Source organism: Nannospalax galili, unplaced genomic scaffold, assembly GCF_000622305.1.
Source record: "Nannospalax galili isolate Female #2095 unplaced genomic scaffold, S.galili_v1.0 scaffold667, whole genome shotgun sequence".
NCBI classification, from domain to species: Eukaryota; Metazoa; Chordata; class Mammalia; order Rodentia; family Spalacidae; genus Nannospalax; species Nannospalax galili.
In genome coordinates, this window is record NW_008358387.1 from 2,163,448 (window position 1) to 2,184,480 (window position 21,033).

Here is a 21,033-nt window from a genome sequence, read left to right on the forward strand (position 1 = left end):
TGGCTCAGGCCTGTAATACCAGCACTTGGGAGACGGAGGCAGAACTGACTGAAAATTGAGGTCAACCAGGGCTACACAGTAGTTTAAGACCAGCCTGAGCTATAGCTGTAAAGCTACATAGCTATAGCCTGAACTATAGTGAAATTCTGTCTCAAAAAAGGAAAAAAACGTGCACAGTGCTCCAAGTGGCCAGGAAGCCTCTCAGTATGCTGTACAAGGAAATGTGGTCATTCCTAATCCCCTCCTACTGAAGGGTGAATGTCTGTCCTGAGCCCACTTTTCCGCACAGTTCTTTAATGCTCCTCAAAATAAAAAAAATGGATTACTTGGGACCAAGAGACTGGATGAAGCTAAACTTAGAACACCAAGGACTATGTAAAACTCTCCAAGGGTTAAAAATGTCCCTTTTCAGCCATGCTTGGTGGCACATGCCTTTAATCCCAACACTTGGGAGGCAAAGGCAGGTGGATCTTTTTGAGTTTGAGGCCAGCCTGGTCTACATAAGAGTTCCTCCAGGCCAGCGGGGACCACAGGGAGACCTTGTCTCAAAAAGACCCCAAAAAAAGTCCTTTTTCTAAGAAAATGGAAGTATTTCTTACATGGTAGCGCACGCCTTTCATCAAGGCAGAGGCAGGAGGATCTCTGTGAGAGCGAGATTAGCCTAGTCTACAAAGTGAGTTCCAGGCCACCTGGGGGCTACAGGGAGACCCTGTCTCAAAAAGACCAAAAATAAAAGAAAATGTATTTCTTTAAATTAACTTTTCTGGAATATTTGCTTTTCAGCATCCAGTTAGGTGGCAGCACGGAGTTGCAATCCTGCCTAGGTCCCTGGTAGAAACATTCTGCACACATCAAGTCTTCCGTTGCTCCACACCTTGATGACTTCAGCAGCATCCTGTGTGCTGTCTTTTTTAAGGACGGCAAAACCACACAAACTTCTCAAAATGGTTTAGACTCTTAGCTACAAGATGCTGAAAACAGGATAGCTGACAATTTCTTTTTTTGTCATGCATTTCGCAAATCATAAAACTCAAAGCATTACATTTTTATGTCCTGGTTACAAGCTGGTATTTTGTTAAAGCTAGGAATGGGGTACGTGGGATTTTTTTCCTTAAATTTAGTTTATCAAAGGTCGGGGTGGTAGTGCACCCAGGAGGCAGAAATTGGCAGATCTCTGAGTTTAAGGCTAGCCTGATCTACATATCAAGTTCCAAGCTAGCTAGGACTACACGGTGAGACCTTGTTTCAAAAATATAAAGATGCCAGGCATGGTGGCGCATGCCTTTAATCCCAGCACTTGGGAGGCAGAGGTGGGCAGATCTCTGTGAGTTCAAGGCCAGCCTGGTCTACATAGTGAGTTCCAGGACAGCTGGAGCTACAGGGAGACCGTCTCAAAAAGACCAATAAATAAATGTTTACAATTATTTTTATTACGTTTTGTGTGTGCATGTGCGTGCACACCTGTCACACATGTGTGTCAAGGTCAGAGGACAACTCTGAGGAATCAGTTCTTTTCTTCTACCATATAAATCCTGAGGTTGAACTAGTTCAGAAGGCTTGGCGGCAAGTGCCTTTACCCACTGGGCCATCTGAGCTGCCTCTACAATTCTTTTCAGATATAAAAATTTCTTTCAGGCGGGGCATGGTGGCACACACCTTTAATCCCACTATTCAGAAGGCAAAGAGGTGGGAGGGAGGATCTCTGAGAGGTTGAGGCCAGCCTGGTCTACACAGCAAGGAAAAAAAAAATTACTTTCATCATTTGTCAATCTTCCAAGGACTGCAAGCTATGAACAAGCTTTGTCATATAGACATTCTCCAAACCAAAACTGGAAATAGTTCCTGCCTTCTTCTTCTAAAGGAAGATGGAAGCTTGTTCCCCCTCTGGGCACAACAGCCCACAGGACAAAGTTTGTGGTGATCTGGTGGCAGCTGTTCTTCACTCCTCAGGCACAACTGCTAAGTCCCACTTACTGAAACTGCTATCAGGCTCTGGGAGTCATAGGCCATTGGGTCATCATGAGAGATGTGAAATGGGTTCAGAAGAATGTCACTATCCCCCTGTGGTTCCTAGTGACAGGTTGATATTCATACCAGCACAACCACCTGAGCACACTGGTATGCAGCTTCCAACCAGTGCCTTCAACCTGAGGTCAAAATCCACAAACTAGAGACTTCAAGCAAGCTGCAATGGTCCTCGAAGAGACCAAGGATGGTAAGAACAGAATAAGGCAAGATAATATTGAAATGTCGAGGGTTCAGGCTTTGGTAGGCCATGTGGGGGACAATGCTGTTTTGCTGGGGTAGTTTGCCCCCAAATAATATGCTATGAGCTGATCCAGATTCCAGTGGCTCCTTTTTACAGGCATTTAGCTGAAAAGAATGGAAACATGTTTGAGACTCCACACATACCTTGTAGTAGCAGGCAGCTGCTAAAGGACTAAAATGGGGTGGGAAGCCCAGGTTTCTATATCAGTTATGAAAAATCTCAACTGTCTGGTAGGCTTTCAGGGACTAATGTTTTCCTGACAATCAAGTGTTTCTTGTTCACTGGTCAATACTATAGGATATGATGGGTTTTCAAAGAAGCAGTAATTTGTACATATGGGGAGGACACCTCTTTCGGTTGTTTTGTTTGTTCTGAGATGGGGTGGTCTTAAAGTTGATATGTAGAAAACGGTCTTTAACTATTAAACTGAGTGTCAGGATTATAGGCCACCGCCACACCCAGCCAGGGACTCCTTAAAGTTCAAACAAATCTACCAACGCATGAATCATTACCTCTAACTCTAAAGGATAAGCTGCTTCCATCAGAAAAGCAGTTATAAACTAGAGACCAAGCCTTCAACATATGAACCTTCTAAGGAAGCCTTTCATATCCAAACTGCAACAACCACAAATGCCCAATAAACATGTAAAGCAAAGCTCACTGCCCTACACCAAAGATGAAGAAAAGCAGCTGCATTTGTGTACAGGGTCCTAATTAGACAGTCTTCATCCATCCTTAATCAGAAGAGATCCCATAGTCTCCTAGTTACTGGAAACGTAGACTCTCCTCAATAGGAAACACTGGTATTAAAAACAGCTTCCCAGAATGCAAAACTGACTGAATTTTAATAATTACAAAAAAAAAGAACTTTTAAAATTAATCCCTAAAAAAAAAAAAAATTTAAAAAAAAAACCCAAAAAAAAAAAAAAAGCTTAACCCCTACACAGAAAAACCCCTTTTAAATAACTAAATTAAAAAAAAAAAAATCAAAGACTTTATTGGATAAATGTTACACAACATTCTTTAACATTTAAGTCTAAGCATATGGAAGATGAGAAACAATTTGTCATTCAAGTCTACAAAATGAAACAGGCTTGTAAGAATTCAAAATACAGACAAAAGGTAGCATGGAGCAAAGCTTAAATATTAAGCAACTAAAGCAATAAAAGTGAAATTGCAGCAAGGTAGGTCTAGATTGTAAATACCACCAAGTGGCCTTTTTAAAAATTGAAAATTTGGTTTGTAATAAACCTTTGAGGATTTGTCATGAGAAAAATAATATGTAGATTCTTAAAACCTGATCTCTCCCAATGCTTTGCCTTTTTATTTTTTGGTCAAGTTCATCATTCTATGGATAATTCTAAAGCTTAAAAAAAACTTCATTTATACAATCCATGTGTAATCCACATGGCTTGGGAGACACCTGAAAGGTACTGCTGGTGTTGGGAATCTGAGAGAGCAAGACTGATGCCAGCCAGAGCCCTGGGATGTGTAGGGCGGGTTTGCCATCAGTCTTCTCCACAGCTCCCTGCTGGTACAGTTCCTGAGCCAATTTGATAGGATATTTGATTTCATGATATGGAAGTTTGCAAAGATCATTTTAAACTGTGGTAGAGTTAGAATCTGAATTAAGCTCACTACACTCTCCAGATGCCTGGCCTTTCTTAACATATAAAACAAATTAGTCAGGTATATTAAATGATCTAAAAATCTCAATCAGAACCTTCTGTTAATCCTGAGCATGAGATTACTGAGTAATCTCAAATCCATACTGTATGACCATGGAAAGTTTGTACACTTGAGCCAAGTGCTGCCATCTTTTGTGTAGCTTTCAAATGAATTCTGTGGGGTGTTTTGTTGTTGTGGTTTGGGGGTGTTTTTTGGTTTTTCTTTTTTTTTTTTTTCTTTCTGTTTTTGTACTAAGTAATCAATATGGTGTTATCCTGGTTTAAAAAATAAATCAGTATTGCCACTAAAAAACTTCAGTTTTATTATTAAAATTACGGCACCATCAAATATAAAATGTTTTAAAAATGTAGCGGGTTCATCTGGTTTTCTCATGTTTTCTCCATTCATTAAAAAAGAAAAATTAAGGGTTTCATAACACATATTTAGCAAAGATAAGGAAAAAACTGTGGTCTCTATTAAGAAGTCATGTTCCATGCACCAAAAGTGTAGGCTGTTTTCCTGGATCTGTTTCTGCCACTTGTCACCAGGGCCAAGGCCAACCTGACACCTGTGAGAAGTTCTAGCACTTAGAAGCAGGGGCTTTCTGTGGAAAGAGGTCCAAATCAAAACTGAGATGAGGTCATCTTTTCAGAAGAGGACAACTTTGTATGGGGAGAGACAGTAAAAGAAGCTTTTCCAGCAAGGGAATTAAAAACCAGCTCCTGGGAGTGCACGCTTTCATTCCAAGATCAATACTCGCCTATGCACTTGGAGTCAAATATGAAAAGGTAAAAATGTAATGTAGTTATGAAAATGTGCACAAAATGTTAAATACTAGTGGCAAATAAATACATATTAATATGTTAACAAGCAAATATATATTCAAGATAATACAGCCCCGTTTTATTAAAGAAAAGATCCACATTTTGCTTGTGAGGTGAGGCGGGGCACTCATATCAGATTCGTTCCTGCTGCTTCTTTCTGCTAGAACCCTGCAGGAAACACTGGCCTCAGCACATGTGACTACCGCTGTTTCAAAGGACAGACATTTAAACCCCTCTGCTCAGATCTAACATAAACCTTGGAGAAAGCACAAAGGTTAAGTATGAAAAATAATTCAGCATTTCTGCATCATCCCATGCCTGGTCGGCCTGTCCAACTGTACTGTTCACATTCAAAACAAGCTACTGTCCGTGACTCTTCACACATCATATTCAAGGGAGCTCTTGTATGGGATTCACAGTACTTTTCTCCTCATCTCATGCAAGATTTATTGCAACAGTTTTTTTTAAATATTCCCTAATACCTTTTCTTCGATTCACCATAATTTTCAAGTGAACCTTTGCAGATGATTGGTTTGAACCACTGCCTTAACATTTACTTCTTAGTGAAGCTTTAAGACTCTCCAATCTATTCAGCTGTCACTGTAGTGAAGATCCAAGAAGACAGCAGCCTGCTAGTGTCTCTGTGCTGAAACAGAAAAGAAATAAAATGCAGTTAAGCACAGGTAATTATATGAGGAAAAGAAGCTGTGTTGCTTAAGCCCTAATTGTGGGATCACACCTCATTTCTTTTTCTTTTAAATCAGATAATTTGACCTTTTTTTTTGTCTTTTTGAGACAGGGTCTCCCTGTAGCCCCAGCTGTGCTGGAACTCACTATGTGGACCAGACTGGCCTTGAACTCAGAGATCCGCCTGCCTCTGCCTGCTAGGATTAAAGGCGTTGGCCACCACGTCATTTTTTTTTTTTTTTTTTTTTTTTTTGAGAAAATAGCTTGCTGCCACTCTAAACCAAAAGCAGCTATGGGGTTTTTTTTGTTTTTTTTTTAATACTTATTACCTTTCATTTTATATGTATGAGTGTATGGCCTGTATGTAAAGTGCACCTGTGTAGTACAATGCCCATAGAAGACAGAAGAGGGTATCAGATCCCTGGAACGAACGGGACAGTTGTTAGCCACCATGTGGGTGCCAGGAATCAAACTGGGTTCCTCTGCAAGGGCAGTCAGTGCTGTTAACAGCTGAGCCATCTCTCCAGCCCCAAAGCAACTATTTTTTTTTCTGAGCATATGTGGCCAAATTCTAAGACAAAGTGGCTGTCACCTTCCTATAAGACTCGAGACTTCTTTGGTTAAATGTGCTTATAAATACTGTTCTAATACTGGGAAAATTTTAACTTTGCTTTTTTTTTTTTTTGGTCTTTTTGAGACAGGGTCTCCCTGTAGCCCCAGCTGTCCTGGAACTCACTATGTAGACCAGGCTGGCCTTGAACTCACATCCGCCTGCCTCTGCCTCCCAAGTGCTGGGATTAAAGGCATACACCACTGCGCAGGCTTAACTTTGCTTTTTATGTTGCTATTTCTTTTTTCTTTTTTGAGACAGGGTCTCCCTATAGCCACAGCTGACCTGGATTGCCTATGGAGACCAGGCTCCTCGAACTCAGAGAGATCCACCTGCCTCTGCCTCCCGAATGCTGGAATCAAAGGCATGTGCCACCATGTCCAGCTCTATGTTGCTATTTCTAAATTACAGTAAGTCAAAGAAACTTGGATGGATGCACGAGCCTTCCCCAGCGAAGCCAGCAGAGCTGGCCTTCAGTATTCTTCTTCTTCAGTACCGTCTTTGATTTGGGGGGGCGGGGTTGTTTTGTTCTGTTTGTTTTTTAAAAAATATTTTATTTATTATTTTATGTGTATGAGTGTATTGCCTGCATGTAGGTAAGCACACATATATCGTGCAATGCCCTTGGAGGACAGAAGAGGCCTTTGGATCCTCTGGAGCTGGAGTTACGGACAGTTGTTAGCTGCCATGTTGGTGCTGGGATTCAAACCTGGGTCTTCTACAAGAACAGCCAGTATTCTTAACCGCTGAGCCATCTCTCCAGCCCCCTGGTTCTGTTTGTTTTTAGACAGTGTCTCAGTAGTCAAGGCAGACCTGAAGCTCATTTTGTAGTCAAGGATGACCTTGACCTCCTGATCTTCCTGCCTCCACCTCCCTGAGGTGTACACCATCATGACTGGCTGCTTACAGTCTCAGAAGCGAATTTATATACAGAACCAGGGTACATAGAAATCAGCTGTAGAACACAGCCTACATATTTGCACAGAGCCAAGAGGTGAGTGGAGGAGACCTCTCAAGATTAAGACACAACATATCAGGAGGCATCAGGAGCACATTTATTACTGGAAAACAAGTGCAGTTAGGTTGACCAGTGTCCCTTATTATACCTGATTACCAACAAGGTAATCTTTACCATACTTCTGACCAATACCAGAACTCCCAGCACAAGTGACAGAAAGCACAGCTTTTAAAATTATTGCCAAGTAGCAGGACCAGGTTGCCCTACATTATCAAACAACCCCTAATACCACAAAGCTGTAGGAGTCCTGCTGAAGCCCTGGACAATTCTTAGTAATGACAACTTGTGGGAGCCTGGGTAAATTTAACTCCAAAGAAGTGATCCATGAAAGAAATATGAGTTTCTGATCAAATACATTTTTAAACCAAGCAACGGCATTTCAGTGGAATGACAGACAAAAGAAACACAGAATGTAGAAAGGAAGGAAGAAAAACCACCTCATCTTTCCCAATACTTCCTACACGTCAATGCTGGTACCTTCCCATGACCTGACAGGTTCATTTAATCATTGGATCAGGGCCTACAGAATAACTCCGCAAGGTATTCTGTCACATGTCTTTATAAACAATGACAAGTGACTTCTAAACAAAATCCTGCAAACATCAATATGGAAAGGCCAATGTAGTTGTTGCTGCTGAAGAAAAAGGATGACTAATACTGCTTTAAAACTCAACATGAGCCAGGAGGCAGAGGTGCACGCCTTTAGTCCCAGCACTCAGAGGAAGCAGGGACAGGCAGATAGATCTCTGTGAGGTCAAGGCCAGCCTGGTCTACATAGTGAGTTCCAGGCCAGCTGGGGCTACAGGGAGACCCTGTCTCAAAAAGACCAAACAAAAAAACCTAATAACAAAAAAATTCAACATGGAGAAGTCTCTACTTCCTGAAACTGAAATATTCAGCTAAGATGTTTAATACTAATAGAATTAGACTCAACTTCGGCAGTGAATGACCCTTCTAACTGAAGGAGAAAAAAAAAAATGGGCCAATGCCCTATCTGTGAATCTTTCTAAATCATAGTTTTAGCCTTATACCTACTGAAGTTCAGTTGAAGACCAGAGCAGGAAAGCCAAGAATCTCTGAAAGGTACAGAAAACCAGACTCTATCCCCTCAGTAGATTAAGGTAACCACCACTCCTATTTAGGTTCTCACCAAAACCCAGACACAGTATGCAATACAAAAATGCGCCACTCTGAACCGGTATCAAAATACAACTCCCATCAGTAGCCACACAAACACTAGGTTAAATAGCCCCAGTCCATCTCCATCCCAGAAGGCTAAAAAGCATTTTAAAGGAAATAATAAAAGATTGTTAAGTTCAAAAAGAACACAACAAAAATCCTTGAACCTTTCCCACCATGTAAAAGTCCCAAATCACACAATTTTAGGCATCAGTCATTAAGTCAATTTTAAAAAGTGCTTACAGAACTGGATTACAACCAAATTTTGATATTATCTTTTACTACCCTCCAGAGTTGACGTGCCTCATGTAAATAACAATGAATTTTGTCTTTATTGTTTGGTTTTTTGAGACAGAGTCTCACTATCTAGTACTGGCTGGCCTGGAACTCCCTACATAGATCAGGCTAGCCCCAAACTCAAAGATCCACCTGCCTCTGCCTCCCAAGTACTGGGATTAAAGGTGTGCACCACCATATCCAGCATATAATAATGATTTTTGAGATTCACTCACTAAGAATATATATAGACATTCACATATATAGTTTTTCATATTTTTTTCTCTTTTTTTTTTCCGGAGCTGAGGACCAAACCCAGGGCCTTGTGCTTGCTAGGCAAGTGCTCTACCACTGAGCTAAATCCCCAACCCCTCTCTTTTTCAAAGGATGGGATCTCAGGTAACCCAGGATGGCCTCGAACTCACTATAGTGGATAAGGATGACCATGAACTTCTGATCCTCCTGCCTGCATTGCACCTCAAAAGTGCTGCCACCATGCCTGTTTTTATGCAGTGCTGTGGATCAGCACAGGGCTTTGTGCATGCACCAACTGAGCTGTATCCCCATCTCCTGTAGTCACATATATACAGTAATAGTAATAACTAAGAAGATAAGGTGACAAATATAAAAGTGACAAAGACTGCAATAATGGAACATAACCTAGTATCAGACTTTCATGGAGAACCAGTTGCTAACATAATCCTGTAAAGTAACAGCTAACGTCCAGCACAAGAAAAACGGCTCTCAACACATGAAACTCACAGGAAGCTCTACTTGAGCATAGCTGGTACTATCAATGAAAAGTTATTTTCTACCAAGGTGAATGAAAACTAAAGAAAAACCTAGTGAGCCCTTTGAAGGCTAGCCTAATCTACTCAGGGATGGTTAAGGGATGACGTGGTGCCCTCTTCACTTCGTGGCAGGGCTTAGCACAGACAGACCTGCCCGCTTCACTGTTAACTTCAATGCTCCCAGTCTGAATCCACAGTGGTCTGTCAGACACTGTAAGGGAGCAGCAGGACTCGCCACTGTCTGATGTAATAGCTGCCATGTGTTGAGACCTATGGTAGAAAAAACCAAGTTAACAAAAATGGAGTAGTCAGTTCTTTTTAATCCATCTTACCAAAAAAAATTTAAAAACAAGAACAAAATTAATTTGAATTTTCCTCAAGAATTCTGGACAGCTTGCTAGCTTCACACTACAAAGCTTTGTTATTGGCATGCCTCAAGAGCCTACATGTGGACAGCCCAGCCGTGGCCAGGAGAGAGCACTCTTGCATCCAAGTCCTATCAGATGCAGACGCCCTCCAACAAACCCTACAACCAACAGGAAAGGCAAAGGGCTAACGCATGTTGCAGGTCCCTGACAAAAACTGTTTACTATCTAACAGTTGCTTATTCTTAGAACAGTCCTGATCTTGATAGTCCAAAGGGCTAAAGCCTTCACCCTACCCATATTACATCATTCTGGAGCTCAATGACCAAAAAACACCAGAAGCTTTCTCCTTGAATCCTAATGACGACTCTTGCATAGCAATCCAAAAGTTTGGTTTAGGGGCTGGAGAGATGGCTCAGCCATAAAGAGCACTGACTGCTCTTGCAGAGGACCTGGGTTCGATTCCCAGCACCCACATGGCAGCTACGAACTGTCCTTAACTCAGGGGAATTTGAAGCCCTATCCTGACCTCCACAGCACTGCACAACACGGGTGTACTCACATACATGCAGGCAATACACTCATACACATAAAATAAAAATGATAAAAAAAAATATTTTTTTTAAAAAAGAATGTTTGGTTTACTGGCTAAATGGTTTAACAAGATAAAACTTTCTCACTTGGGCGCTTAGAACAGAGGCTTCAAATATTAAGCACAATTCAAATGAAAGGCTGCAATTTTAAGACCTTTTGGTGAGTTCCACTTTGGTTCTGAGACAGGGTCTTACACTGCAGTCCTGGACTAGCCTAGAACTCTCTATAGCCCAGCCTAGCCTCAAACTCCTGCCTCAACTTTCTGAGTGTTGGGCTTACAGGGATGAGCCATCACATACATCCAATTTTAAGGCGTGATTTTAAACATATCTGCTTACTTACTTCCCTAGTTTTAGTATAAACAATGTACCTAGGGGCTAGAGAGATGGCTCAGTGGTTAAGAGCATTAACTGCTCTTGCAGAGAACCTGAGTTCGATTCCCAGCACCCATATTATGGCTCACAACCATCTGTAACTCCAATTCCAGGGAAATCCGATGCCCTCTCTGACTTCCATGGGCACTGCGCAACACAGGTGTACTTACACACATGCAGGCAATACTACTTATACGCATAAAACAAAAATAATAAATTAAACAATGCACCTATCACACCAGCACAGTCAACTCTGAGATCACTCATTTATGTAACAACTCCATTTAGAATTTACAATTCTAAATCAGAAGTAGTAAATAAAAACTTTTAAAACAAGCTGTTCTGACATTGAAAAGCCTAATGTGTAAACAGAATTCTCTGAATTCTAATTCAAAGGAAAACAATTCTTTAAAATGAGGTTTATTAATAAGGGTTGTTTTTTTTTTTTTTTTTTTTTTACATGAGAGAACCTACTTATTCTGTAACTATAAGCCAACAGCCATAACCTAAGAAAAAAGGAATGTAAAAGCACCAACGAGCCTACCTTTGGAAATTCTTCCTAAGGAAAACTGCTAGGCTTCAAAGATCATCCTAAGAATTGGTCTCTTCCAGCCCCCAGCCCCCAGCCCCAGCTGAGGAGCTAGAGTTGATGGCTGCTGGGTGGGGAGGGAGAGTCCATTTTCATTAAGGGTATAGCCCCTAATAGGTCAACCATGCTCCATGCTGGCCCACCCTCTACACACACCTACACACACACACACACACACACACACACACACACACACACCAATCTAGACTGGATTATTAAAAAAAAAAAAGTTGGGGTAGGTGGCTCTAGGAGGAGCTAGGGGGATGAGAGGGAAACATACTGGATACATACTGGATATGAAATTCTCGAAGAATGATTTAAAAAAAGAGAACTGACATTTGATTTTAGGTAAGGAAGAAGCATAAAGATACCTGAAGGGATGAATGTTCACCTTTCCTATGAGCACTCATTCCCTGTGGCGCCTAAGATGCTACATGAAACCTCAGCATGCCAGTTCCAACTTAGAGCCTGACACTTATGCTGAAGATGAGCTTCTCCTCAACACTTGAGGACCATAAAGTTTCTTTGGAAACTTACCACCCACACAGGGTACATACCAGGAAGAGGCAAGGAGCCTGCCTTGTGAGGAGCCTCACAAGGCAGGCAGAAGGATATCCCATGAAAGGGTGAGCTCATTGGCAGTCACTTATTTTGGTCTCTAAGATAAAATGACAATGGCATTCTTCTGCAGACAGCAGAGATCAAGGGGCAGGTAAGAAGAGGGCAAGTACACAATCTCCCTTGTAGAGTCAAAGAAGGAAGCAGAGGGGGCCATGTTCTTAGTGCAAAGCCCAGAATTAGTAAAGATTCCATTATACACATGTACCCATTACCCCACTAACACTCATCATGAATCTACAGCACGATGCAGCAGAACCAGCAGGGAGCGTGTAGACAATGCACCCTACAGCGACATTCCAGCTTTCTAGCTTTAGCACTGTATTTCTAGCTAGTTGTTTTTCAAGCTTTAAACAAGCTGCACAGTTCTTCCGAGTACACTAGGACTCACATTGAGGCATTCCCAGCTTTTGTTAAAAACTAAAGTGGAGGTGGGTGGTACTGACCAAAAGTTTGTTCAAGAGCATCTCAAAAATGAATCGTGGGTAACCATGACTGTCCTCTGGGAAATATAGCCATGGCGCACAGATGAAAGCTTTGAGGTATCAGGTATTTCCCACCTAAATCTCCTTCCTTCTCAATCATGCTAGTAGCAGTTAAAAACACCTATTCAAATTAATGTTCATTTTCACCACTTGATAAAATGCCAAGGCCCAAGAACATGTAGAATCTACGTGAACTTAGAAGGCAGAGAACAACTTGTGAACTCCTTCCATCATGTGGGTCCCAGAGATCAAACTCAGTTGTCAGGTTTGGTGGCAAGAGCCTTTACATCTGAACCATCTCACTAGCCCTGGATGATCATTTCTACTCATGCCCTGTGGTTGTCCTGAGCAGCGATGGGAAAATACAAAATAGCCTTGAAACATGTTAAGGCAAGTTAGATATGTTGTTACTACTATTACCCCCATTTCACAGATGAGAACTTTGAAGTAACCTGCTAAGCCACAGTTTCTAAGTAGCAGATCCAAGTTAGGCTAGGGTTATCTGGCTCAAGAGTTTGTACTTTCAAACAAGTCCCTAAAAAGTGAAAGAGAATATTCTTTGCTCAATAAAAGCCTGCTGTCAAGCATTCTTGACGCAAAACTGTCACTGTTCCAACTCCCCTGCAGCATTACCGGCAAATTACATTCCTGTACACATCCATTTACTTAACATACATCAGGATGGCATTCTTCACTTCCAAATACCTCAGTTCATTTTTCCTGAGAGGAAAAAACTATACTTCTAGGCTGGGCATGGTGCCACATGCCTTTAATTCCAACACTCAGGAGGCAGAGGCAGGTGGATTTCTGAGTTCAAAGTCAGCCTGGTCTATATAATGAGACCCTGTCTCAAAAACTAACACATATACACACAAAAAAACTATGCAACTGATGGGACCAGAGGGATGGCTCAGCCATTACAAGCACTGGCTGCTCTTCCTGAGGACCCCAGTTCCCAGCACCCATGTCTGGTAGTGCACAACAGCCTGTTAACTCCAGTTCCAGGGGATTCAACACCCTCTTTTGATCTCCACAGGAAGCTGCACATATGTGGCATATGAACACACATACATACACACACACATATATATAAAATACATTAAAATTTGTTAAAATATTTATATGTATGCGTGTATTGCCTGCATGTAGGGTAAGTGCACCTGTGTTGTGCAATGCCTGCGGAGGTCAGAAGAGGTTGTCAGATCTCCTGGAACTGGAGTTAAGGACAGTTGTTAGCTGCCAGGTGGGTGCTGGGATTCGAACTCAGGTCTTCTACAAGAACAGGCAGTGTTCTTAACCATTGAGCTATCTCTCAACCCCATTAAAAAAATTTTTAAGCCAGGTATGGTAGTGTATGCCTTTAATGCCAGCACTTAGGAAGCAGAGGCAGGTAGAGCTCTGTGAGATCGAGGCCAGCCTGGTCTACATAGTGAGTTCCAGGCCAGCTGGGGCTATAAGGAAACCCTGTCTCAAAAAGAACAACAACATCAACAAAAATTAAACAGAACAATTAAAATAAGTTTGAGAATGTTAAATTTATCTTAGGTGTGGTGATGCCTACCTGTAATCTCAGTACTAGGAAGAGGCAGGGGGAATCTTTGTGAGTTCAAGACCAGCCTGCTTCTGGGCTAGCCAGGGCTACAGTGAGACCCTGCTTCAAAAAACAAAACAAAGAAAAAGATAGTACATTTTAGGCCGGGCATGGTAACACATGCCTATAATCCTAGTACTCAAGTGGCTGAGGCAGGAGGATCACTACAAATTCAAGGTCAGCACTTCCCATACTCATTCCTTCATCCAGCCAAGAGTGAGCTAAGTGACCAGAACTTACTGTGTAGACCAGGCTGGCCTCAGAGATCCACCTGCTTCTGCCTTTCAAGTGCTGGGGATTAAAGCCCAGTGCACTAGTTTTTACACTGTATTTTAAAATTGTGCTTAACATAACCCAAACTTTGCCGTCCTTATTGGGGGTTTTTTGTTGTTTTTTTGTTTGTATAGAGACAGGGTTTTGCCAGAGTCCTGGTGAAGGAATGGGAACAGAAAGTGCACACAAAGCATATACACACAAGAAGAGCCTTTTAAGCCAGAACCAAGTCCAAGTAGTGAGTTAATGCAGCTTAGCTATCTACTTTCTCCTGGCAGCAAAGGAGTAACACCATCCAACTGAATTCCAGACATATCAACATGCCACCAGTCCAGCACAAAACACTCACAACTTAAATGAGAAAATCTAATTTTAAATCTATATTACAAATTTCTTATTTCCAATTCTCAGTTCAGTTATTCAAAATAAAGGAAAACTGGCCACTACTTTGAATGTTTAAATGTGTATGTTTTTTTCAACATAACCAATTTTAGAAAGGCATAGCTTTTTTTTTTTTTTTTTTTTTGGTCTTTTTGAGACAGGGTCTCTCTGTGGCCCCAGCAGCTGGCCTGGAACTATGTAGACCAGGCTGGCCTTGAACTCAGAGACCCACCTACCTCTGCCTCCCAAGTGCTGGGATTAAAGGCATGCACCACCAAACCCAGCAGCCTATGTTGTTTGCCTGCAATGTCTTCATACCTAAACTGTCTACTCCACTTACTAATCTACACTCACCATCTCTAGCGTTTTTATTCCCAGCCACACGTGCTGGCACATGCCTACAATCTCAGCACTCAGGAAGCTGAGGGAAGAAGACTGCTGGGGAGTCCAAGGTCAGCCTGGGCTGCATCATGGGTTTCAGGACATCCTGGACTATGTGGGGAGACCCTGTCTCAAAATTATATATATCACTCCCATCTAAACCACTTAGGGAACTAGGGATGTAGCTCTCTTTACATAAGTGTTTGCTTAGCATGCAATAGGCCTTGGGTTCGATCCCCAGCACCACATAAACTGGCTATAGTGGTGAGCATCCATAATCCCCGCATGGGCAGGAGGAGCAGAAACTCAAGGTCATCCTCAGCTCCACAGTGGAGTTGGAAGGCCAGACTGGGGTAGAGGAGATTCTGTCTCAAAAAACAATGCTCAGGGAAATCATCAAGCCACAGGCTTTAGATTAGTGAACTTAATTCCCCAGCTACCTCACTGGACTCTCATAGCTCTCCCATTCCACATTCATACATGATAATTGATGTCTCTTGTAAAAGCAAAAAAAGGAAATAGTCTAATGCTTTAAATTTCTAAAGATATTAGTTTTTACAGCTTTTTTCACTTGGTTTCTACCCTTGATCATTCTGTATTTCAGCCGCTTTTCTTAAACCATGCATTTTGTCACAAAAAAGGTCTAGTTATCTCCATACAAAAAGTACCTTTTAGCCGGGTGTGGTGGCGCACGCCTGTAGTCCCAGCACTTGGGAGGCAGAGGCAGGCGGATCTCTGTGAGTTCAAAGCCAGCCTGGTCTACATGAGTTCCAGGACAGCTGGGGCTACAGGGAGACCCTGTCTCAAAAAGCCAAAAAAAAAAGTACCTTTTATTATCTCAAAAGAAAAATATGTAAGTGGCTATGATTCCTCAATTCATCTCTATCCCTACCTACAGTAGATACTGGGCAGCCATCTAGTAAAGAAATTTCTGAGTACAACAGTTTCTGCTTTATTTTTCAGACAGAATTCATTGTGGTCTAGGTTGCCCTCAAACTCACAATCTGCCTGTTTCCATCTCCCAAATGCTAAGATTACAAGCATGTGCCACCACTCCTGGCTGAATGTTACTTATCATACACCACAATCAGATTTTCTTTTCCCCTATAGCTTCTGAAATAACCTCAATTTGGTTCATGCCATAAAAGCACATTTACCAATGCACTGGTCTGTATCAGCAGCATCCACTTTCAAAACCACTACTATAAAACTAGCCCATGTCCTTACACAAAGCCTTAAAATTCAATTTTAGGGGACTCTTGCTTAAATATCAATTTTTCAAAAACATCTAGATTAAAAAAAAAAAGTTCTTTAATCTAAAAGATAATCAGAAAATCTTTGCAGACACTTCCCTTATAAGCTCTCCACCACACTGTAAACCTCTTTCAACCTGTCATAATCAGATTGTTTAAATATAGTTTCTGTTTGCAGGAAAGAATATGCTCAGGCAAAACATCTTTCTTTTAATAGTGTGTTTATTTAAATCAAAAAGCATTGACTGAGTTCCCCAGAAGAAATTCTACTTGCATTCTCAGAAATCAGTAATGAATCAGATACCCAGCTTAAGGAAGCTGACTTCCAATTTACATTAATACTTCCATAGTAATTAATAAATTTCAAATTAGATGTCTAAACCCAGAAAAAAATCCTTTTACACTTCAAGCTTCTATAGGTATCAAAAGCGAAATTGTATCAAATTTAAAAGACAAAAAGTTTAGAAGCAACTTAAAAAAAACATATCACCTTGCCTCCATGGGCAGGACATACTTTCAATAACTGTGCAAAGCTGAAACTGATAGATCTCTGGGAGTTCAAGGCCAGCCTGATTTATATAGCTAGACCCTGTCTCAAAAGAAAGAGCCGGACATGGTGGATCTGTTGTGAGTTCAAGACCAGCCTGGTCTACATAGCAAATTCCAGGCCATCTGGGGCCACAGGGAGACCCTGTCTCAAAAATACCAAAAAAAGAAAAAAAAAAAAGAAAGAAAGAAAGAACTCAAAGCATAGGGCCAGATGGACCATACAGAAAAAACAGGAAGTTACTAGCCCCAAAAGCAAAGATACCTGAGGCAGAAGACCAAACAGAGCAGACCCATTTCGACTACCTAAATGTACTTTGATTTAAAAAAAAAAAAAAAAGATGAAATATCAAGGCTAGAAATGAAAAATCAGAAACATTTATGAGAAACTGGTAGGAATATCAAACCTAGAAGTATATCAGACTTCAAAAGCCTCCCTTTAAAAGAACATACTTCTTGATATCTGAATTTTATCCTCAGATATTTCTTGGCAGGGCATACTAGTAGTAAACTAAGCTTGAGTCTCACCTTTTCTAATGATTATTACAAAGAATAATTTTCTACCATATTGAAATTTTTCAAAGCTTTTTGAGAAACACACACAAATATTTTGGATTTAGTTGATTTTATTTACAGCTTTTTTGGGTTTTTTTTTTCTTTTTTTTACATTTCAATGCATTACACAATTACATTTTCTCATTTTCTGACCTGCAAACAGATACCTTAAATGAAAATTCTTAAAAATTATCAAATTAGGTACATCCAAAATTCAACAATTACACATGACATTTAATTCACAAAGTGTAATTTACTAGGACGTATCCTAAGAATTTAGCAAGAGCCAGTCAGGAGAAGTCTGACCAAATGTAGCACTCAACTAGCTATTTTCCCCAAATAAAACCTATCTAAACTCCCCAGCAGAAGTTTGAAAGTCTCTTATATCCCCACTGGACAAGAGAGTGATGACTCAGACCTGTCCAGTCTTGACAGTTTTAATCCCAAATACTGTAACTAAACAAGCAGTAAGCATCAGTTTTTCAAACGCCCAATTATCAAAATTGTACACCTTTATGTGCATAGAAAGTCTAAGTGTTCACTAATTATAAAAACAAGTAGTCATTAAATATCTACTGTTCCCCCAGCTCACCAGCCCTTACTAAAAACCAAAATATGCAACCTGTGTCACATAGTGACAGGCAATAGTTTTGTGTATGTAATATATATGTGTGTGTGTGTGTATATATATATATACACACACATACATACATATATATACACACACACACACAATAGGTAATAGTACAAATGGCAATTAACAGTCCCTGCAAACATTCAGTTTCAGTTGAAGGTATGGCTTCTATGCCTTGAGATGGTTTAGATTTCAAAAACTGGAAAATACTACGAAAATCTCACTTCCTTAAGACCAAATTTGATCGCATGTTCAGTTCTAAACTTCTTAATCTAAAAATGGCTATACAGTAAGTATAAAAAGCCAACTGAGTGCTATTTCTCTCTCCAGTTTGGCCAAGCTATTTTGTAGAAATCTATCCTAACAAGACTGGTAATGGTGGCTTCCAATGGTTCTTGCCTACCTTACTGTTCATGTTTCAAACTGTGTCAACAGAGCCCGCACTTCAGGGGTCAGCTGCTTAGCAGCCTTAGCTGCCTCCGTTATAGCCTTGCGATACAAGCCCTTTCTCTTCTTATTAAAGCGTAACTGGAAGTTTTCTAGAAAGGGGGCGAGTTGCGAAAGAGCAAGGAAAGATGTTGTTGGAGACCCAAACCATGAAATACGGGCCTCCTGTCGGGCTAAAAGGCCGTTATCTTTCCGACTCACAGTTATGGTTAGAATACGGGCTGGCCACCAAGGGAAGCCATATATCTTCGCCCAAACAATGTCCCCTACACATATGGTCCTGCCATCTGGTGTGATGCACTTAGAGACGTTTTTGGAAAAGATTTCCATTTTCAAGGAATTACTGAGCCTTGTCTCTTCCTTTGAGGAGGAGGAAGCCGAGGAGGCGGAAGGTGCATGCATACTGCCTGGAGGAAAAGCAAAGCTTTCAGAAGAGCTACACTCAGAGCTGGAAGATTTCAGACCATCCCTGCTATCACCGCTACACACGGAAGCACTGGAGGAGTCAGGTTTCTTTTGATTTAGGGTCAGGTACACAGAGAGATCGCTTTTGCTGCCCCTTTTGCCCAATGTCTGTGGTTCATCCTGCTCACCAGGCACATGCACTTCGCTTGTGTCCTGAACCTCACTGGTGGCCTCTCCTGGGCCTGAGGGACTCTGATTTTCTGAAGGGGCCTCACCTGCTGAGCGGGTGGAGGTGCAGCGAGACTGCGGTTTGGATGCCAGCTTGCCACTCCGAATTTTCTCGAGTCCTGTCTTCAGAGAAGAGTCGTTCTCTTCATTCCTGTACCTCTGTGGTTTTAATCGAACCCGGGGTGGGAGGGAACCTGAGCTAGGATTCTGATACCGACGTGTGAAGTGGACTTTTGAGTGTGCATTTTTAGAAGTGGAAGTTTCACTTTGCTTCTTCTGCGCCTTCTCTTTGGCAATCTTCAGTACTTCCCGAGCTTTCGCATGATCCATGTTCTTGCTCTGCAGCACCTTCTTAGTGCTCAACTGAGCTTTTGATGTATTTGCCTGAGCAGCAACTTTGACTACTCTGCCTCTGCTGTGAGCAATACTGGAAACCCGAACCACCGCACTTCTTCTCTGGCTTTCATTTTGGTTTTTACCATCCACTTTATGGTCAGTTTTCAGCTTTTTGTTCACAGTAGCTACACTTTCATTTCTCCGTCTTTTATCTTCATACCTAGAAGAGTCACTTGCACTACTGCCTTTTCTAATTTCCTTTTTTTCTGCAACAACACTGTTTTTACACTTATCACACAGGACTTGCCTGGGCCGTAGTTTAATAGCATTCATTATTGAAGTGGGTTCTTCCCTGTACATTTTTCGTTTGGGTCGCTTAATTTTCCGAGGAGGCGGCTGAGGTATTGATTGGTTATATGTGTCCCTGATAAACAACGGGGGAGGATAAGGTGCTCCTTCATGGAAGAGAGGAGGTGGTTTGGAAGTCCACAGGCTTTCAGCTAAGCTCAACTCAGGAGGCAGGACTGGAGAAGGGTCATGGGGAACAGCACCATTCACTTCCCGCTTGACTTCTATCCCTTCTTGGAATGTGTTACTTTGGAGCTGCATGGCTTCCGGTTTATCCTTATATTCCCTTTTGGGAAATACTGTCACAGGGATCCCATGGGGCCCAAACCTTCGAAAGAAATGGAAGAAAAAAAGGAAGCCGGTAAGTTGGTATCTGTAATTCAATGTCTTCGATGTAAACAACACTTCGTGTTTATTTCTATGACCTTTCCTGAAAACTATTTCATAATAAAATGAATGAGAAAACACCAAAAAAATCTAGTGTTTTTCCCCCATAATACCAAAAACTCATTTCTTTTGGTTCTACATTTTAGAGAAAAGAAAACCAGATATAATTCAAATGGTTACCCTAAGCAATACCAGAATAACTGATTTACTTAAAATATTCCTTCTGGTATTAAATCAAAAGGTTTTCTAGTAGACAGCTTACATTCGCTGAACTATGCACATCTATGGTAAATGCAACCATACGTAATCAGCTCCCAAAGGCTTAACAAAATGGCAGGACTGTGGTGCAAGCCTGTAACCCCAGTACTTAAGAGGCTAAGGCAGGAGGATCACAAGTTCAAGGCCAGCCTGAGTAACACAGAACTCAGGTACTCAAATTACTCTGAGAGCTTACAGGTACACAGCTGTGGATTTAAACTTTTTAAAATCATGTACTAAAATAAGAAATAAGTTTAGCCTTTAATCCTAACACTCAGAAGGCAGAAGCAGGCCTTCTGAGTGTTCATCAAGGCCAGCCTGGGGTCTACATAGGGAGTTTGGTGCTACCAGGAGACCTTGTCTCAAAATAACAACAACAACAAAAAGAAGTAATTGCAGCTGGGCAGGGTAGCAAATATTTGTAATCCTAGTACTAAGGCGGGGGGGAGGGATAGAGGATGCTGAGTTCAAAGCCAGTCAAGAAAGAACAGCAAGATCCCGTGTCTCAAAAAAAGAAAAACAAAGGACAAGGAAAAATAAAAAAAGAAAAGCAGTATTTTCAAATTATAATTCAATTAAAAAAAAAAAAAAAAAAAAAAAAAGAATTCAGCTCTCTTAAGCCAAAACTCTTCTCTTATGGTAGCCCTGAACTCCAGTTCCTGC

The 21,033-nt window shown here is 41.2% G+C and overlaps 1 protein-coding gene across 8 annotated transcripts in view; it reads right to left on the reverse strand.

The window, feature by feature from the left end:
• Nucleotides 1-4,136: 4,136 nt before the first annotated feature.
• Nucleotides 4,137-21,033, reverse strand: part of Pwwp2a (PWWP domain containing 2A) — a 38,265-nt gene continuing 21,368 nt past the window's right edge. For 4 of the 8 annotated variants that reach the window (XM_029557932.1, XM_029557931.1, XM_029557930.1 and 1 more), the window contains one exon: nt 16,928-20,053. In XM_029557932.1, coding sequence (XP_029413792.1) covers nt 18,373-20,053 — 1,681 coding nt within the window. In that variant the 3' untranslated portion in view covers nt 16,928-18,372. Of the gene's footprint in view, nt 5,408-9,472; nt 9,593-16,927; nt 20,054-21,033 lie in introns of those variants that run through there. The other 4 variants (XM_029557936.1, XM_029557933.1, XM_029557935.1 and 1 more) reach the window with 2 other exon arrangements.